This window comes from Pseudophryne corroboree (assembly GCF_028390025.1).
Source record: "Pseudophryne corroboree isolate aPseCor3 chromosome 3 unlocalized genomic scaffold, aPseCor3.hap2 SUPER_3_unloc_41, whole genome shotgun sequence".
Classification (NCBI taxonomy): Eukaryota; Metazoa; Chordata; class Amphibia; order Anura; family Myobatrachidae; genus Pseudophryne; species Pseudophryne corroboree.
This window is the reverse complement of record NW_026967532.1, coordinates 715259-736001: the sequence shown is the minus strand read 5'-3', so window position 1 is coordinate 736001 and position 20743 is coordinate 715259. Positions and strand designations below refer to the sequence as shown.

The 20743-nt window shown below is 48.5% G+C and overlaps 1 protein-coding gene and 1 long non-coding RNA gene across 2 annotated transcripts in view; one reads left to right on the top strand and one right to left on the bottom strand.

Annotated features, from left to right (window-relative positions):
* The window catches only part of LOC134984235 (uncharacterized), a 379662-nt gene that overhangs the window by 221847 nt on the left and 137072 nt on the right, over positions 1–20743 (bottom strand). The window lies entirely within an intron of this gene.
* LOC134984230 (oocyte zinc finger protein XlCOF22-like) overlaps positions 1–20743 on the top strand; it is a 49467-nt gene that overhangs the window by 3954 nt on the left and 24770 nt on the right. The window contains exons 3-5 of the mRNA XM_063949857.1: positions 310–388; positions 508–605; positions 748–1339. Of these exons, the coding sequence (XP_063805927.1) occupies positions 355–388; positions 508–605; positions 748–1339 (724 nt within the window). The 5' untranslated portion in view covers positions 310–354. The remainder of the gene's footprint in view (positions 1–309; positions 389–507; positions 606–747; positions 1340–20743) is intronic.

Below are 20743 nucleotides of genomic sequence, written 5' to 3'. Positions count from 1 at the left end.
ATGGGGCATTATACAGTTACACCAGGGGACGTGTCTGGGTGATTACTGGAAAGGTGACTGCTGGGAATGGGACATTATACAGTAACACCAGGGAATGTGTCTGGGTGATGACTGGAGAGGTGACTGACGGGAATGGGGCATTATACAGTAACACCAGGGGATGTGTCTGGGTGATGACTGCAGAGGTGACTGCTGGGAATGGGGCATTATACAGTAACACCAGGGGACGTGTCTGGGTGATGACTGTATCACTGTGTGTGTCAGGTGCCTATAAGGTGTCAGGATGTCACTGTCTATGTCTCCATGCAGGAGGAGGAGTATACAGAGGAACACAGGGGTCTGTACAAGGACGTGATGATGGAGAATCACCGGCCCCTCACATCACTGGGTAAGAGGAGACTGTCATGTATTGTACAGGGGAGAGCAGGTATGGGGGCCCCCTATATACACACATCAACTGATAATCACATATATACACTGTACTCAGTCACTATGTGTCTCCTACAGATGGGCCCAGTAACAGAGATACCCCAGAGAGATGTCCCCGTCCTCTGTATTCCCTGGACTGTACAGAAGAGAATCACAGGACCCCACAGGAGGATCAGGTAGGTGGGATCTAGGGTCTCCCCAATATACCAAAGTGACTGTCACAATATGATCTGTAGAGAAGCTGTGTGTTTTATACACTGATATTACACTATCTGAAATCAGATATTATTAATGGATATTGTTTTGTGGGCTATTTAGGATGACTGCCTGACTGATATAAAGGCAGAAGATATAGAGGGAGAAGAAGAGACGTATGTGACTGATATAAAGGCAGAAGATATAGAGGGAGAAGAAGAGACGTATGTGACTGATATAAAGGCAGAAGATATAGAGGGAGAAGAAGAGACGTATGTGACTGATATGAAGGCAGAAGATATAGAGGGAGAAGAAGAGACGTATGTGACTGATAAAAAGGCAGAAGATATAGAGGGAGAAGAAGAGACGTATGTGACTGATATAAAGGCAGAAGATATAGAGGGAGAAGAAGAGACGTATGTGACTGATATAAAGGCAGAAGATATAGAGGGAGAAGAAGAAACGTATGTGACTGATATAAAGGCAGAAGATATAGAGGGAGAAGAAGCGACGTATGTGACTGATATAAAGGCAGAAGATATAGAGGGAGAAGAAGAGACGTATGTGACTGATATAAAGGCAGAAGATACAGAGGGAGAAGAAGAGACGTATGTGACTGATATAAAGGCAGAAGATATAGAGGAAGAAGAAGAGACGTATGTGAGGGGTGATCAGCAGTGTAAGGAGGAGGAGATCCCTACAGATATCAGCACAGGTGAGTAATAAACACTTATTACAGAAGTCACATATTCTCATTGCTCAGTCACTACAGCAATCTCTTATCCTACACCCTCCTCTCTTATTACAGACTAATGATGGAAATGTATCTGCCCAGTGATGTAGTCTAGGACCATCAGCCCTGTTCTCAGTTGGGTGTTTATAACACAAGGGGCGATATTCAATTGTAATATCGCGCCCGATCTCCCGTCTACAGTGACAGGAGTTTTCGGGGCAATATTCAATTGTCCCCCATTTTTGGTCATATCGTGCCCATAGCAGTCTGGATTAGCTTTGTAAAGCTACTTAACCCAACTAACATCATGGGCGCAATCACAAAATGTTTTGCGCATTTCAGCTCGCCTCCCCCGGGGGTGGTGATCTGAAATGCTGATATTGCGCCCGTCAGCAGCAACATTTGTATCGGGTGTTTTCTGTTAAAGGCGTTTTCTTCTTTAGGGTCCATAGTGATCCACAGTCCTTACATCGGGGTGTAGGTGGTAGGAGACGACCGGGCATCACACAGTTAAGCTTTTATTTCCCAGGATGCTCCGGACCTCCTCCCCATGTACCCCGCCCCTGGCCAGTGGGCAGTTTTAGTGTTGGTGCTGGCAGAAGCCGGAGCACCGGTCACACAGCGGAGAGGAATGAATGAGCAGCGCTGGGAGTCTCTCTGAGCGCCACCGCTGCTGCTCCAACAATCCCCCGCTGGTGCCGCAACGTCAGTGAGGCTAAGAGACTGATGATTCCGGCGTGGTTACTTCCTGATCGCCGCGCTAGTACAGCGTCCAGGGCCCCGGACTGCAGCCGGAGGACAGGTAAGGCATTCTCCGGCTCGTGAGACTCACAATACATGTAGTCCGTGCTTCCGCAGGCTCTGATGTGATCCCTGGCTGCTGCTACGGGTTACACTAGACCACCAGGGCATGCATATAATACATATATAGGATAATGGAGGCCAGGGTACCTGGTGGGTGATGTCAGCCAGGGGAGGTAGGTCCTCTCCCAGAGCCAGATTCCACAGCTGGGATTCCCTCTCGGCTGCCCCTCCCCCACATGCTTCCCTTATAAGAGTCTCTGAGTGACATTCCAATGGGAATGAGTGTGATGCCGGGCTCTGGGAATCCTGGGTTCTGTCTCCAGAAGTGGCCAGGTTATACATGCACTAGTCCTACCTACCACTGTGGTGTGAGGAGATGACGTCAGTGCCCATTGTAATTGTTATGTACTTGTATTGTGTGTGACTGGTGCTAGCTCTGTGTGTGACTGCATTGTATCTATCCCTTACATGTGAGTGCGGGTGTTCCGGTCTGTGTGACTGCATTGTATCTGTCCCTTACATGTGAGTGCAGGTGTTCCGGGCTGTGTGACTGCATTGTATCTATCCCTTACATGTGACTGCAGGTGTTCCGGGATGTGTGACTGCATTGTATCTATCCCTTACATGTGAGTGCGGGTGTTCCGGGCTGTGTGACTGCATTGTATCTATCCCTTACATGTGAGTGCAGGTGTTCCGGGCTGTGTGACTGCATTGTATCTATCCCTTACATGTAAGTGCAGGTGTTCCGGGCTGTGTGACTGCATTGTATCAGTCCCTTACATGTGAGTACAGGTGTTCCGGGCTGTGTGACTGCATTGTATCTATCCCTTACATGTGAGTGCAGGTGTTCCGGGCTGTGTGACTGCATTGTATCTATCCCTTACATGTGAGTACAGGTGTTCCGGGCTGTGTGACTGCATTGTATCTATCTCTTACATGTGAGTGCAGGTGTTCCGGGCTGTGTGACTGCATTGTATCTGTCCCTTACATGTGAGTGCAGGTGTTCCGGGCTGTGTGACTGCATTGTATCTATCCCTTACATGTGAGTACAGGTGTTCCGGGCTGTGTGACTGCATTGTATCTATCCCTTACATGTAAGTGCAGGTGTTCCGGGCTGTGTGACTGCATTGTATCTATCCCTTACATGTGAGTGCAGGTGTTCCGGGCTGTGTGACTGCATTGTATCTATCCCTTACATGTGAGTGCAGGTGTTCCGGGCTGTGTGACTGCATTGTATCTGTCCCTTACATGTGAGTAAAGGTGTTCCGGGCTGTGTGACTGCATTGTATCTATCCCTTACATGTGAGTAAAGGTGTTCCGGGCTGTGTGACTGCATTGTATCTATCCCTTACATGTGAGTGCAGGTGTTCCGGGCTGTGTGACTGCATTGTATCTATCCCTTACATGTGAGTGCAGGTGTTCCGGGCTGTGGTACTTCACAATGACTTTGTGGTTTGTGAAGGCCGTCACATTTGCAATTGCTTAAGCTGGACATTGTGTGTGCTTAGCTTCTGGTCTTCCAAAGTGTAAGAAATAGGATATAGCACCTGTGCTGGTTCCATGTAAGGCCTGTGCGGCAGCATTATCTTCACAGGACCTTGTGCAGGAACATTTGTGATAAATGCTATGTGCCAAACCTACAACGGCTGCTCCAACCAGTCCCTGTGCAGGAACCACCCTGGGTGGCTTCTTTTGCACAGGTGGAGCGATTGGTGCCTCCTGCTTTGCTGCCTAATGTGGGGTTTCTGCAGCAATTGCCCCATGCATTGCATTACCCGGGGTATCCTCCATGGATGAACTTATTGACCTACTCACACCACACATCGGCCACCTCTCAGCAGTTGCTGCAGCAGACCGTCCTCAGATGAGTGTGGCACATAAGCGCTCTCTGTTATCCTTACAGTCTAGACAGTGGTCAGACTCTGGAGTCCTCAGAGGAAGAGTTGGACACCTCTCTCTCTCTCTCTCTCTCTCTCTCTCTCTCTCTCTCTCTCTCTGTTATCCTTACAGTCTACACAGTGGTCAGACTCTGGAGTCCTCAGAGGAAGAGTTGGACACCTCTCTCTCTCTGGCTCTTTGTCGGGTGAGGAGGATCATCTTTAAGCGTCAGAAGGTGGTTAAGGCTGAGTTCCCTCACTGAGTATCATGCTGAACTCCTTCAGGAAGCTTGGAATGCTCCTAGTAAGAAGGTCCTGGTGCCTAAGAGCATCTCGTTACCCTTTACCACAAGGAGAGTGTGCTAAATGGGAAATTCCCCCTCGTGTGGATGTTCACGTGGCACGCCTGGTGCACTCCTCCACATTAATTGGGCTGAGGCACTAGAGGACAGTCTGAAGTTAGATGGTTCCATAGACCACCTGTCTCTTATTGCTAACCTCAAGCAATCAGCCCGATATATAGAAGAGGCATCCTGGGATACGAGTCTGTTGGCTTCCAGGGCCTCGACTACTTCAGTGGTAGCTCGCTGTGTACTCTGGCAACACTCCTGGATGGCGGATTCAGAGTCTGAAAGGGCGTTGGAAGTTCTGCCTTTCGCTGGAAACATTCTGTTTGGTGCAGAATTGGATAATATTGTGTCTACACTGTCAGCTTCTAAATCTGCTTTTTTGCCGTCAGCATCTAACCCGAAGACTGGGAAGTCTTTCTTTTGGAATTTTCGGTTTCAAGGCAAAGTGAAAGGGCAGGCTTTTCCATGGTAGGTTGTCTCCAGCAAGGCAGCTAAGTCGCAGACTAAGTAAACCTGGATGGCCAGATTCCCCGAACCCCAAGCAGAGGGATAAGCCCTCCACCTGACAAGGCGGGCCTACTCCTGTGTGACCCCAGGGTGGCAGGCAGACTTCTGCGATTCGCAGTCTCATAGCTCCAGTCAACTATAGACACCTGGGTGCGAGAAGTGGCCTCACGGGTATCCCCTCTCATTTGTGAGTCCGCCACCCCAGCAGTTTTTTTGCACGACTCCTCCATTGGATCAAGGCATAGCCATGGCGCTCCAAGGAGCTGTTAATTTTTTACTGAACATAGGGGTTATTATCCCTGTTTCTCAAGAACAACAGAGGAAGGGTTTTCACTACCCCCTTTTCCTGATTCAGTAACCCAATGGGACCTATCGGCCTATCCTCAATCTGAAATCTCTTAACAAGCTTTTACGGGTGCCCAGATTCTGTATTTAAACAATACGGTCTATTGCTCTGATGTCAGAGCCAGGGGACTTTATGGTATCCCTGGATACTCAGGATGCCTACCTACATGTTCCTATAGAACCTACTCATCAGAGATTCCTCCGCTTTGCTGTTCTGCCACAGTATTACCAGTTTCAGGCACTACCCTTTGGGCTGGCTACGGCTCCATGGGTATTTACCAAGCTGATGGCGGTGATTGGTGCTCAGCTGCGTCGTCAAGGGATCAGTGTGCTCCCATATTTGGACGAATTGCTGCTCCTGGCACAATCTGAGGAAGTTTTGCACTGCTATCTTCAAATAACCATTGCCTTTCTACAGACCCACGGGTGGCTGATCAATTGGCAAAAGCCCTTCCTTGTCCCTTCACAACAGATGTTGCATCTAGGGGCTCTCCTGGATTTGTGGGAACAGAGGCTCTTCTTGCCAGTGGACAAAGTTACCAAACTGCAGTCAATGGTCCACAACTTACTGCACAATCTCCGGGTGTCCATACATTCCGCAATGCAGGTTCTGGGGTCCTTGGTCTCCACCTTCGATATGGTGGAGTATGCTCAGTTTCACTCCAGGCTCCTACAACATATGATCCTTTCCAGGTGGAACAGGCAGTATCGTTGGATCAGGGCTGAGAAGATGGTACTATCTCTGGAGGTACATCTGTCTCTCACCTGGTGGCTAGAGATGTCACACTTGGACAAAGGATGTCCTTTTATGGATTCTAAATTGGGTGGTCCTCACGTCTTTCCGGGTCGGTGGTCTCCAGACGAAAGTTGCTTGCCAATCAATGTCCTGGAACTTCGGGCAGTCTACAGAGCTTTCGTTCAGGCTCAGGATTTCCTCCAAGGCAGGCCTGTTCAGATTTAGTCCGACAATGCCACTGCAGTTGCCTATCTAAACCACCAAGGGGGCACTCACAGCCATCTGGCTATGGCAGTGGTGGAGCGCATGCTCCAGTGGGCCGAAACTCGCCTTCCGGCCATCTCAGCTGTGTTTCTGCCAGGAATCCTCAACTGGGGAGCAGACTTCCTCAGTCGGCAGGATGTCCACAGCGGCGAATGGTCTCTGCACCCTGAAGTGTTCCAGAACCTGGTAAACAGATGGGGTCTGCCGGATGTAGACCTGATGGACTCGCGTCACAATCACAAGGTCCAAATCTATAGATCCAGGACCAAAGATCCGCAGGCAGCTTTCGTGGACATTTTAGCAGTACGGTGGACCTTCCTTCAGAGATACCTGTTTTCTCCAGTATCTCTGTTACCCAGATTTCTTCGCAAGTTTAAACAGGAAGGAGGCCCCATTATACTGATTACTCTGTATGGCCCAGGCACCATTGGTTCGCCGATCTCCAAAATCTATCCATAGACATGCCATTCCTACTGCCACAGCGAGCAGACTTGTTGTCTCTGGGTCCCTGTCTGCATTGGAACCTGGCTCCACTGTCTTTGACGGCTTTGCTCTTGAGTCATCAGTTTTTAGAGCGAAGGGGTTCTCGGATGCAGTGATATAGAAAATCTGTGTCTTCAACCCACATCTATTACCAGATTTGGCACGCTGATTTTCAGAGGTGTGCGCCTAGGCGCTATGTCCCTCCTACCTTCTTAGGGTCTCCAGGGTACTGGCCTTTCTACAAGCAGGGTTAGACCTTGGTCTTTGCCTAGCATTCCTGAAAGTACACGTTTCTGCACGATCAGTGTGGTTTCAATGACAGATCGCTCCACTACAAGATGGGCGTACCTTTTTTCAATGAATACTCCATATCCAGCCTCCCTTTGTACATCCAGTGGCTCCTGGGATATATCCCTAGTCCTGCAAGCTCTTAAGACTTCCCCATTTGAGCCTTTAGAGTCAGTGGACCTTAAGTGGCTGGCTGTAAAGGTGTTATTTCTCCTGGCTATTACCTCTGCGAGAAGAGTGTCTGATTTAGGAGTGCTTTCCTGTCCTCCTTCGTTTCTGACCTTCCATCAAGATAGGGCAGTTCTCCGGACCAAGGTGGGTCACCTTCCTAAGATGGTGTCCAAGTTTCATCTAAATACAGAGATATTGGTTCCAGCCTTTTAGTCCTGTTATTGGTGAGGCCTTATTGGATGAGGTTCGTGCACTAAGGATTTTTGTGGAAAGTACCAGAGTGATCAGGAAAACGGATTCTCTATCTGTCCTGTATGGATTCTATAAGCAAGGCTGGCCAGCTAGTAAACAAACGCTGTCCAGGTGGCTTTGCATGACTATTGCAGAGGCTTACATTCAAGCTGATCTTCCTGTTCTGGTCTCTGCTCATTCGATACGTTCAGCAGGTCCCTCATGGGTGGCTCTCTGAGGTGCTACTGCTGAACAACTCTGCAAGGCAGCTACGTTGTCTTCTATTAACACGTTCCTGAGGTTTTTATGCCTTTTGATACCTTTACCTCTCGGGAAGCTTCCTTAGGACGTTGGATTCTCCTTTCTACTCAGGAGCGTCCCCACCCTTAGGGGAAACTGCTTTAGGACATCCCCTATGTAAGGACTGTGGATCACCATGGATCTTGATGAAGAAAATAATTATGTTAGACTTATCATGGTGAACTCTTTTTCTTTAAGGTCCATAGGATCTAGAGGGTGCCCACCAAGACACACCTGTCTTGGGGAAATACTTTTCTCTTACGTCCTAGAGGATGCTGGGGTCCACATTAGTACCATGGGGGTATAGATGGGTCCACTAGGAGCCATGGGCATTTTAAGAAACTAATAGTGTGGGCTGGCTCCTCCCTCTATGCCCCTCCTACCGGACTCAGTTTAGAAAATGTGCCTGGAGGAGCCGGTCACGCTTTGGAGAGCTCCTGAAGAGATTTCCATTTTTTTTATTTAATGTTTATTTTCAGTCAGGTCTGTTTAGGCAGCAGACTGACTTCTTCGTGGCACTTAGGGGGGAGAACGGCCCAAATTCCTAGAGAGTTAATGGTCCCGTTTCTCAGCTGTCAGGACACTGAGCTCCCGAGGGAGCCATTCGCAAGCCCCACCACGGCACAGCGTACCCTCCCGCAGCATTCCGCCACGCCCTAACAGAGCCTGAAGACAGAAGAGTGGTGAGTACAGCGCCGGCGTCCCGGTTAGTTGGTCGCCGGTAGGAATGGCGGCACAAGGGTAGGAGCGCAGCTCTTCATGCAGGCTGTGCTCCAGGGAGGCTCAGAAGGACGCACGCTGCAGCGGGTCCCACTGAGAGGGGCGCACTGAGACTCCTATAATGGCCACACTGTGCTAACAGGGATTTGAATCACTTGGTTAGACATTTAGTTCCTTAGGCCAGTATAAAAAATGCGGGAAGCTGTCGCCATTACAGGGGGCGGGGCTTCACCCAGAGCGGATCCTACAGCTCTCCAGCACCATTTTCCCTCTGCAGCTCATACAGGAAGCATTCACAGGGAAGCGCTGCTCCTCCACAAGGACTCCAGGTCCCCTCAGTGGTACCAGGGGGTCTTAGTGAAAGGGAAGGGGGGTGTAAATTTATAAAGCTCTACTAAAGTGCTTGTTATTGCGACCCAGCTCAGTTTAACTTTGCTAAAGGGGCACTGTGTGGCTGGCTCTGATTTCTGAGGACCCTGCCTACATATAGTGTGTGTGTGTGTGTGTGTGTGTGTGTGTGTGTCCCCCTTTCACAATCATGTCCATGGACTGTATCTCTTGTACTGCAGAATGTCTCTAATCCCCTGGGGACTCACTACCCTGCACCCAAGATAGTGCTCCCTCTCCAGCTAGTGGGGCTGAACCCGCGTGGTTGGCTTCCATTAAAGGGATGATTTCTAATATTTGCACTAAGCTATCTCATAATGAAAGGGAGACACAATTCTTAAGGCAGTCTATGGATGACCTGATCAACAAAGATTCAGCTCCTATACCTGTGTCTCAATCCCTCGCCATTTGCCCACAAAAGCGTACTCTGGCCCAACTCATGCAGGGTGACACTGATCCGGATCCGGATGATATGGATGCCAGTGGGGGGTGTGTGCTGTCCTGGCACAGAGTATCCAGGCCCACATAGGGGCGGTTAGAACTGTCTTACATATTCCTGTCAGGGCAGAGGAAGTAATTGAGGAATCTTACTTTAATACAAAAAAGAAATCCTCAGCTACTTTTCCGGCTTCAAATGAGTTAAATGTCCTCTTTGAAGAAGCTTGGGTGAACCCTGACCAAAAATGTCAGATCCCAAAAAGGTTAATTTCTTCCTTCCCCTTTACTTTGGAGGATAGTAAAAAATGGGAAAACCCGCCGATAGTGGACGCATCTGTGTCCAGGATGTCACGTAAGATAGTCTTACCGGTTCCCGGGGCGGTGTCCTTAAAGGACGCGGCTGACTGTAAGAGTGAGACCACTCTCAAATCTATGTACTTGTCGGCTGGGCTAGCCCAGAGACCCAATATTGCTTGTGCATGGATCACTAGGGCAATTGCAAGATTGTCTGATAATCTAATTGAAGATTTAGATTCACTAACCAGGGATGACATTAACTCCTACAGCACCTCCAAGATGCTGCTAACTTTATGGTGGAGGCCATAAAAGAAATTGGTTTACTCAACGCATGCACCACTGCCATGGTAGTGTCAGCACGCAGGGGCTTGTGGCTACACTAGTGGACTGCGGATGCAGATTCCAGAAAAGGCGTGGAGAGCCTACCATTCACGGGCGCGGCTCTGTTTGGAGATTAACTAGATACTTGGATATCTAAGGTCACTGCGTGTAAGTCTACATACCTTCCTTCTGCAGCGACCCTCTGCTCTGACTTTGCAGTCCTTTCGGACAGCTAAATTTAAAAACAAGTCCAAGGATTCTTCTATAGCATTCAGAGGCGGTAAAGGTAAACCCAGAATAGCCGTAGCTGCAGGTTCTCAGGAACAGACCTCTGGTTCTGCTTCCTCAAAGCCTTCAGCATCACAGTGGACCACACTGCCTAGAAGAGAGGCAGGTGGGAGCCCGGATACGTTATTTCATTCACATCTGGGCAACGTCATGCCTAGATACCTAGGTGAAATATCTTATCGCACAGGGATAAAGACTGGAATTTCAAGAACTCCCACCTCCCAGATTCTTCAAATCCGGTTTACCAGCTTCTGCAGAAGCAACCTTGACTTTACAGGCAGCAATTCAACAACTGGTACAGGCTCAGGCCATTGTTCCAGTTCCACCTCACCTACAAAATAAGGGTTATGATTCCAAACTGTTTGTAGTGCCGAAACCGGACGGTTTGGTATGACCTATTTTAAACCTCAAGTCTCTGAACCCATATTTAAAGGTGTTTAAATTGAAGATGGAGTCTCTAAGAGCGGTGATCTCAGGTCTGGAGGATGGGGATTTCCGGATGTCTCTGGACATCAAGGATGCGTACCTTCATGTCCCGACTTGGCCGCCTCATCAGGCTTATCTCAGGTTTGCGTTACAGGAATGCCACTACCAGTTCCAGGCACTGCCATTTGGACTCTCCACGGGTGTTAACCAAGGTAATAGCAGAGTTGATGTTGCTCCTCCGCTTGCGGGGAGTGAACATAATACCGTACCTTGATGACCTACTAATCAAAGCACCGTCCAGGGAGAAGTTGTTACACAGCATTGCCCTCTCAACGATGTTACTCCAGGATCACGGGTGGATTCTAAGCCTGCCTAAATCTCACCTGGAACCAACACGGAGGCTTTCGTTCCTGGGAATGATACTGGATACGGAGGCGCGGAGTGTATTCCTCCCAATGGAAAAGGCATTGGTGATCCAGTTGATGGTACGGGATGTTCTAAAGCCGACCCGAATTTGGGTGCACCTGTGCATTCGCCTCTTGGGGAAAATGGTGGCCTCTTACTGATCTCTGCAATATGGAATGTTTCATGCAAGGCCCTTCCAGCTGGATCTGTTGGACAAATGGTCCGGATCGCATCTCCACATGCACCAGAGGATACGTCTGTCGCCAAGAGCCAGGATTTCTCTTCTGTGGTGGCTTCAGACTTCTCACCTAACCGAAGGCCGAAGGTTCGGGATTCAAAATTGGATTCTGCTACCCACAGACGCAAGCCTCAGTTGGGTAGCAGTCACCCAAGGGGAACAGTTCCAAGGAAAATGGTCAAGTCAAGAATCTATTCTTCCGATCAACATTCTGGAACTCAGAGCCATATACAACGCCCTTCTACAGGCATCCCATCTTCTTCAAGATCAGGCCATACAAGTTCAGTCGGACAATGTGACGGCAGTAGCGTACATAACCCGACAAGGCGGAACGAAAAGCAGAGCGGCAATTTTGGAGGTAAAAAGGATTCTCCTCTGGGCATAAAGACATGCGGTGGCGTTGTTGGCAATCTTCATTCCGGAAGTGGACAACTGGGAAGCGAACTCCCTCGGCAGACACAACGTCCATCCAGGAGAGTGGGACCTTCACCCACAGGTGTTTGAGTCCCTGGCACGTCGGGACTTCCCCAAATCGACATGAGGGCCTCTCGTCTCAACAAGAAGCTCAAGCCATATTGTTCCAGGTCGAGAGACCCGCAAGCAGTGGAGGCGGACTCTCTGGTGACTCCGTGGGTCTACCAGATGGTCTACGTGTTTTCACCACTTCCGTTAATCCCAAGGATTCTCAGAAGAATAAAAAGGGAAAAGGTTCAAGCATTTCTCATTGCTCTGGACTGGCTAAGAAGGGCCTGATACGCGGATCTACTGGAGTTGCTCCTGGAGGACCTGTGGCCTCTTCCTCTTCGAGAGGATCTTCTGCAACAGGGGCCGTTCGTCTATCAAGACTTACCTCGGCTAAGTTTGACGGCATGGAGGTTGAACGTCAAATTCTAGCCCAGAAAGGGATTCCGGATAAGGTTATTTCAACCTTGATCCAAGCCAGAAAGGGGGTAACGTCTAAACATTACCGCCGTATTTGGAAGCAATAAGTCTCTTAGTGTGAGAACAGGAAAATTTCTGCGACGGAATTTAAGCTGGGACAGTTTCTCCTTTTTCTGCAGGCAGGAGTGGATGTGGGCCTCCGTTTGGGCTCCTTGAAAGTCCAGATTTCGGCCTTGTCCATTTTCCTCCAGAAGCAATTGGCGTTTCTTCCTGAGGTTCATACTTTTTTGAAGGGTGTTCTGCACATCCAACTGCCCTTTGGGCCTCCTATGGCACCTTGGGATCTCAACGTGGTGTTGCAGTTCTTCCAATCGGATTGGTTTGAGCATTTACAGGCAGTGGACGTAAAGTTTCTTATGTGGCAGACATTTACACTGTTGGCCCTGGCTTCAGCCAGGCGCGTGTCGGAACTGGGGGGCATTGTCTCACAAGAGCCCCTACTTGATTTTTCATGAGGATCACGCTGAGCTCAGAACTCGTCAGCAGTTTCTTCCTAAGGCGGTGTCTGCATTTCACATCAACCAACCTATTGTGGTTCCGGTGATTACCGACACCTCTGCTTCTTCAAAGTCCTCAGATGTTGTGAGGGCTTTGAAAATGTATGTGAAGCGGACGGCTTGTCACAGAAAATCTGACTCGCTGTTTGTTTTCTATGATCCCAATAAAATTGGGTGCCCGGCTTCAAAGCAGTCTATTGCTCGCTGGATCAGGCTTACTATCCAGCATGCTTATTCTACGGCAGGCTTGCCGGTTCCAAAATCGGTTCAGGCCCACTCTACTCGGTTAGTGGTTTCTTCCTGGGCAGCTGCCCGGGGTGTCTCGGCTTTACAGCTTTGACGAGCGGCTACTTGGTCAGGGTCGAACACGTTTGCTAAGTTCTACAAGTTCGATACTTTGGCCGCTGAGGACCTTCAGTTTGATCAATCAGTTCTGCAGGAACCTCCGCACTCTCCCACCCGTTTTGGGAGCTTTGGTGCATCCCCATGGTACTAAATGGACCCCAGTATCCTCTATGATGTAAGAGAAAATAGGATTTTAATTACCTACCAGTAAATCCTTTTCTCGTAGTGCGTAGAGGATGCTGGGCACCCGCCCGGTGCTTCATTTTTCTGCACTGTTACTTGGTTAAGTATTTTTATAGTTGGTTCAGCCATTCCTGTTCGTTTTCAAGTTTGGTCAGCATGGCTTTCCTCTTGGTTGTGTGTGCTGGTTCGAATCTCACTACTGTTCAGTTAAATCCTTCTCTTGAAGTATGTCCGTCTCCTCGGGCACAGTTTCTAGACTGAGTCTGGTAGACTGAGCATAGAGGGAGGAGCCAGCCCACATTATTAATTTCTTAAAGTGCCCATGGCTCCTAGTGGACCCGTCTATACCCTATGGAACTAATGTGGACCCAAGTATCCTCTACGGACTACGAGAAAGGGATTTACCGGCAGTTAATTAAATTCCAATTTTTTCCCCCCTTTGATTTTTTCTACTCTGCAGGATAGTGTGTCTTGTATGTTCAAGTCTTCCTTTTCTCCTGAAATCCAGCTCCTGCCTTTTGACTTGTTAACAAAACTAGCTTCCCTAGGCCGGAGGCGGGGTATATGAGAAGGAGGTCTGGTGCATCATGGGAGCTAAAATCTTAACTGTGTGGTCCTCGGTTAACTCCTACCACCTACACCCCAATACAAGGACTGTGGATCCTGTGGACCTCAAAGAAAAAGATGTCCTTCTATATATATTTTCACATCATTTGGATATCCATCATTGATATTACATTGTTTGTACATCATTCACTGTATCATTTATGTATTGTGGCCCTCATTCCGAGTTGATCGCTCGCAAGGCGAATTTAGCAGAGTTGCTCACGCTAAGCCGCCGCCTACTGGGAGTGTATCTTAGCTTCTTAAAATTGCGAACGAAGTATTCGCAATATTGCGATTTCAAACTACTTAGCAGTTTCAGAGTAGCTCCACACTTACTCGGCATCTGCGATCAGTTCAGTGCTTGTCGTTCCTGGTTTGACGTCACAAACACACCCAGCGTTCGCCCAGACACTCCCCCGTTTCTCCGGCCACTCCTGCGTTTTTTCCGGAAACGGTAGCGTTTTTATCCACACGCCCATAAAACGCCGTGTTTCCGCCCAGTAACACCCATTTCCTGTCAATCACACTACGATCGCCGGAGCGATGAAAAAGCCGTGAGTAAAAAACCTATCTTCATAGCAAAATTACTTGGCGCAGTCGCAGTGCGAACATTGCGCATGCGTACTAAGCAGAAAAACGCTGCGATGCGAAGAAATTTACCGAGCGATCAACTCGGAATGAGGGCCTGTATTGGATAGCGCGTATAGGTGGTAGTACCTTTTTTCTCAAAGAAAAAGAGTTAACCCTGGTAAGTCGACCATAAGTCTTGTTATCTTCAAATATCAATTGTGTAGACTTGAAATGATTGTGTAACCTTCAGACGGTAATTGTGGACTTGTTCATGATGAACACATTCCTAATTACTTGTGAATAATAGTTACTGCTCTGTGCAGATCTGAGGTTATGACTTTAGAGAATGTAATGGCCAGATCCAATATTGCTCAATTCAAGGTCTCCCAGTAGCCTTACCACATACATAAATGTCTATCTCCTGGTGTGTGCAGATCTACAGGTTACATAGGAGAATGAATATATATATATATATATATATATATATATATATATATATATATATTCTTTTTGTTTATTAGATTAGTTTTTCATTAATCTTTTTGTGGTCACCTTCTCTCATGCACTCTGATTTAAGTTAAGTATAGATTGTGTCCGCTGTTCTCCTGGGTGCTTTACATTAGGTGTGTAGGTATTTGTCTCACCTATATAAGGTAAGTATAGATTGTGTCTGCTGTTCTCCTGGGTGCTTTACATTAGGTGTGTAGGTAACGGTCTCACCTATATAAGGTAAGTATAGATTGTGTCTGCTGTTCTCCTGGGTGCTTTACATTAGGTGTGTAGGTAACGGTCTCACCTATATAAGGTAAGTTGATGTGAGCTTTACACCAGGTAGCAGCATACCTAAAGTGTAACACTAATGTGATAGCTGTTTTTCTGGTAATTATTTTGAGCAATAGAGCAGAGCCTGCAGTATAGTGGGGTCCCTTGTCGGGGGCTGCAGGCTTAAATGCATTGGTCAGTAGGTGAACTAAATCTCCCCTGTTTATTATTGTTAGTTATTATAGTGAGTGCAGAGCCCAAGTGAGATAGATATAGGGCCATATGCAATTGCGGTCGAATTGCCGCAAATGTCGAAAAACTGGGCATTTTCGACAAATCTGATTCAACATTGCAATACAGTACTTTTCGACAAAAAAACGTCCGTTTCAGATTCGACTTTTTGCAATTCGACATGTCTGCAATGGTTAAATTGCGGCTTTTCGACAAAAGTATATTCAAATTTTAAAAACATTTTTTTTTTGGTGTTTTTTTTTTATTGGTAATAGCATATCTATTTATATTAGAAGGGATTATCTACTTGGTTTGTCTATTTAGGAGCCACAAGTATTATTTAATATATTTTTTTAAATATTTTTAGTTTTTAAACTGACTAAAATATTATGGAGAGATCTGAGCATGTTTTTCTGTTGGAATGGGTTAGTCCTGGTGCCAAAAATATGGGGGACAAAAGACGTAGGTCCCCCGTATTTCTCTAACGTCCTAGTGGATGCTGGGGACTCCGTAAAGAAGACAGGGCACTTTAAGAAAGAATTTGGATACTAGTGTGCTCTGGCTCCTCCCTCTATGTCCCTCCTCCAGACCTCAGTTTGAATCTGTGCCCAGACGAGCTGGGTGCTGTTTAGTGAGTTCTCCTGAGCTTGCTATAAGAAAGTATTTTGTTAGGTTTTTTTTATTTTCAGAGAGATCTGCTGGCAACAGACTCTCTGCATCGTGGGACTGAGAGGAGAGAAGCAGCCCTACTCACTGAAGATAGGTCCTGCTTCTTAGGCTACTGGACACCATTAGCTCCAGAGGGATCGTACACAGGATCTCACCCTTTGTCGTCCGATCCCGAAGCCGTGCCGACGTCCCCTTCGCAGAGCCGGAAGACAGAAGCCGGGTGAAAGAAGCAAGAAGACTTCAAAATCGGCGGCAGAAGACTCCAGTCTTCAAACTGAGGTAGCGCACAGCACTGCAGCTGTGCGCCATTGCTCCCACACTACACCCACATACTCCGGTCATTGTAGGGTGCAGGGGAGGGGCGCCCTGGGTAGCAATTAGGACCTCTTGGCAAAAGTTGGGCATATATACAGTTGGGCACTGTGTATATGCATGAGCCCCCGCCATAATTGTGTACAGAAACGCGGGACAGAAGCCCGCCGCTGAGGGGGCGGGGCTTCTTCCTCAGCACTCACCAGCGCCATTTTCTCTCCACAGCTCCGCTGAGAGGAAGCTCCCCAGGCTCTGCCCTGCAGTATCCAGGTAGAAAAAGGGTAAAAAGAGAGGGGGGGCACATAAATTAGGCGCAAAAACATATTATACAGCAGCTACTGGGTTAACACTAAGTTACTGTGTGATTCCTGGGACATATAGCGCTGGGGTGTGTGCTGGCATACTCTCTCTCTGTCTCTCCAAAAGGCCTTGTGGGGGAACTGTCTTCAAAAAGAGCATCCCCTGTGTATGTGGTGTCGGTACGCTTGTGTCGACATGTTTGACGAAGGCTATGTGGAAGCAGAGCAGGAGCAAATGAATGTGGGGTCGCCGCCGACGGCGCCGACACCTGATTGGATGGATATGTGGAAGGTTTTAAATGATAATGTTAATTCCTTGCATAAAATGTTAGATAAAGCTGAAACCTTAGGACAGTCGGGGTCTCAGCCCATGCCTGATCCTATGTCGCAGAGGCCGTCAGGGTCTCAGAAGCGCCCACTATCCCAAATTGTTGACACAGATACCGACATGGATTCGGACTCCAGTGTTGATTGCGATGATGCAAAGTTACAGCCTAAATTGGCTAAAGCCATCCGTTATATGATTATAGCAATGAAGGATGTGTTGCACATCACAGAGGAAACCCCAGTCCCTGACAAGAGGGTTCATATGTATGGGGAAAAAAGGCAGGTGGTGACCTTTCCCCCTTCACATGAACTAAAAGAGTTATGTGAAAAGGCTTTGGAATTTCCAGATAAAAAACTGCAGATTTCCAAACAGATGCTTATGGCGTATCCTTTCCCGCCAACGGACAGGTTACGCTGGGAATCCTCTCCTAGGGTGGACAAAGCTCTAACACGCTTATCCAAGAGGGTAGCCCTGCCGTCACAGGATACGGCCACCCTAAAAGATGCTGCGGATAGAAAACAAGAGGGTACCCTGAAGTCCATTTATACACATTCAGGTACCTTACTAAGGCCTGCAATTGCGTCGGCCTGTGTGTGTAGTGCTGTAGCAGCATGGACGGATACCTTATCTGAGGAACTTGATACCTTGGACAAGGATACTATATTAATGACCCTGGGGCATATAAAAGACGCTGTCCTATATACGAGAGATGCTCAAAGAGACATTAGCCTTCTGGGCTCTAGAATAAATGCAATGTCGATTTCTGCCAGAAGGGTCCTGTGGACTCGGCAATGGACAGGCGATGCTGACTCAAAAAGGCACATGGAGGTTTTACCTTACAAGGGTGATGAGTTGTTTGGGGAGGGTCTCTCAGACCTGGTCTCCACAGCTACTGCTGGAAAGTCAAACTTTTTGCCATATGTTCCCTCACAACCTAAGAAAGCACCGTATTACCAAATGCAGTCCTTTCGATCACAAAAACACAAGAAAGTCCGAGGTGCGTCCTTTCTTGCCAGAGGCAAGGGCAGAGGAAAGAAGCTGCACAACACAGCTAGTTCCCAGGAACAGAAGTCCTCCCCGGCTTCCACTAAATCCACCGCATGACGCTGGGGCTCCACAGGCGGAGCTAGGCCCGGTGGGGGTGCATCTCCGAAATTTCAGCCACAAGTGGGTTTACTCCCAGGTGGATCCATGGGCAATAGAGATTGTGTCTCAGGGATACAAGCTGGAATTCGAAGAGAGGCCCCCTCATCGATACCTCATCGGCCCTGCCAGCTTCCCCCTTAGAGAGGGAAATAGTGTTAGCTGCAATTCACAAATTGTATCTTCAGCAGGTGGTGGTCAAGGTTCCCCTCCTTCAACAAGGGAAGGGTTATTATTCGACCATGTTTGTGGTACCGAAACCGGACGGTTCGGTCAGACCCATATTGAATTTAAAATCCCTGAACATATACCTAAAAAGGTTCAAGTTCAAAATGGAATCGCTCAGAGCGGTCATCGCAAGCCTGGAAGGGGGGGATTTTATGGTGTCTCTGGACATAAAGGATGCATACCTTCATGTCCCCATTTATCCACCTCATCAGGCGTACCTCAGATTTTGGGTACAGGATTGTCATTACCAATTCCAGACGTTGCCGTTTGGTCTCTCCACGGCACCGAGAATATTTACCAAGGTGATGTCGGAAATGGTGGTGCTCCTGCGAAAGCAAGGGGTCACAATTATCCCATACTTGGACGATCTCCTTATAAAGGCGAGGTCCAGAGAGCAGTTGCTGATCAGCGTAGCATGCTCTCGGGAAGTGTTACAACAGCACGGCTGGATTCTAAATATTCCAAAGTCGCAGTTGATTCCTACGACTCGTCTGCCCTTCCTGGGCATGATTCTGGACACAGACCAGAAGAGGGTTTATCTCCCGATGGAGAAGGCTCAGGAGCTCATGACACTGGTCAGAGACCTATTAAAACCAAAACAGGTGTCTGTGCATCACTGCACGCGAGTCCTGGGAAAGATGGTGGCATCATATGAGGCCATTCCCTTTGGCAGGTTCCATGCGAGGACCTTTCAATGGGATCTGTTGGACAAGTGGTCCGGATCACATCTACAGATGCATCGGCTGATCACCCTATCCCCCAGGGCCAGGGTGTCTCTCCTGTGGTGGCTGCAGAGTGCTCACCTTCTCGAGGGCCGCAGATTCGGCATTCAGGACTGGGTCCTGGTGACCACCGATGCAAGCCTCCGAGGGTGGGGGCCAGTCACACAGGGAAGAAATTTCCAAGGTCTGTGGTCAAGTCAGGAGACTTGCCTTCACATCAATATCCTGGAACTAAGGGCCATATACAACGCCCTACGTCAAGCGGAGACTCTGCTTCGCGACCAATCGTGCTGATTCAGTCGGACAACATCACCGCAGTGGCTCATGTAAACCGCCAAGGTGGCACAAGGCGCAGGGTGGCAATGGCGGAAGCCACCAGAATTCTTCGCTGGGCAGAGAATCACGTAAGAGCACTGTCAGCAGTGTTCATTCCGGGGGTGGACAACTGGGAAGCAGACTTCCTCAGCAGGCACGACCTCCACCCGGGAGAGTGGGGACTTCATCAAGAAGTCTTCACGCAGATTGCAAGTCGGTGGGAACTGCCACAGGTGGACATGATGGCATTCCGCCTCAACAAAAAGCTACAAAGGTATTGCACCAGGTCAAGAGACCCTCAGGCAATAGCTGTAGACGCACTAGTGACACCGTGGGTGTTCCAGTTGGTTTATGTATTCCCTCCTCTTCCTCTCATACCCAAGGTGCTGAGAATCATAAGAAAAAGAGGAGTGAGAACAATACTCATTGTTCCGGATTGGCCAAGATGGACTTGGTATCCAGACCTGCAAGAAATGCTCTCAGAGGACCCATGGCCTCTGCCTCTAAGACAGGACTTGTTGCAACAGGGGCCCTGTCTGTTCCAAGACTTGCCGCGGCTGCGTTTGACGGCATGGCGGTTGAACGCTGGATCCTAGCAGAAAAAGGCATTCCGGATGAGGTCATTCCTACGTTGATAAAGGCTAGGAAGGACGTGACGGCTAAACATTATCACCGTATATGGCGAAAATATGTTGCTTGGTGTGAGGCCAGGAATGCCCCCATGGAGGAATTCCAGCTGGGCCGTTTCCTTCACTTCCTACAGGAGGGACTAAAATTGGGTTCCATTAAGGTCCAGATTTTGGCCCTGTCTCTATTTTCTTTCAAAAAGAACTGGCTTCTCTGCCTGAAGTTCAGACGTTTGTAAAGGGAGTGCTGCATATTCAGCCCCCTTTTGTGCCTCCATTGGCACCTTGGGATCTTAACGTGGTGTTGAGTTTCCTGAAGTCACACTGGTTTGAGCCACTTAAAACCGTGGAGTAAAAATTTCTCACGTGGAAGGTGGTCATGCTATTAGCCTTAGCTTCAGCTAGGCGTGTGTCAGAATTAGCGGCCTTGTCATAAAAGCCCCTATCTGGTTTTCCATATGGACAGGGCAGAATTGCGGACCCGTCCACAATTTCTGCCAAAAGTGGTGTCATCTTTCCATATAAACCAACCTATTGTGGTGCCTGTGGCTACTCGTGACTTGGAGGATTCCGAGTTACTAGGTGTGGTCAGGGCTTTGAAGATTTGGGCACTGCTTCTAAGGCTACTGGACACCATTAGCTCCAGAGGGAGTCGGAACACAGGTCTCACCTGGGGTTCGTCCCGGAGCCGCCCCGCCGTCCTCCTCACAGATGCCGAAGATAGAAGCCGGG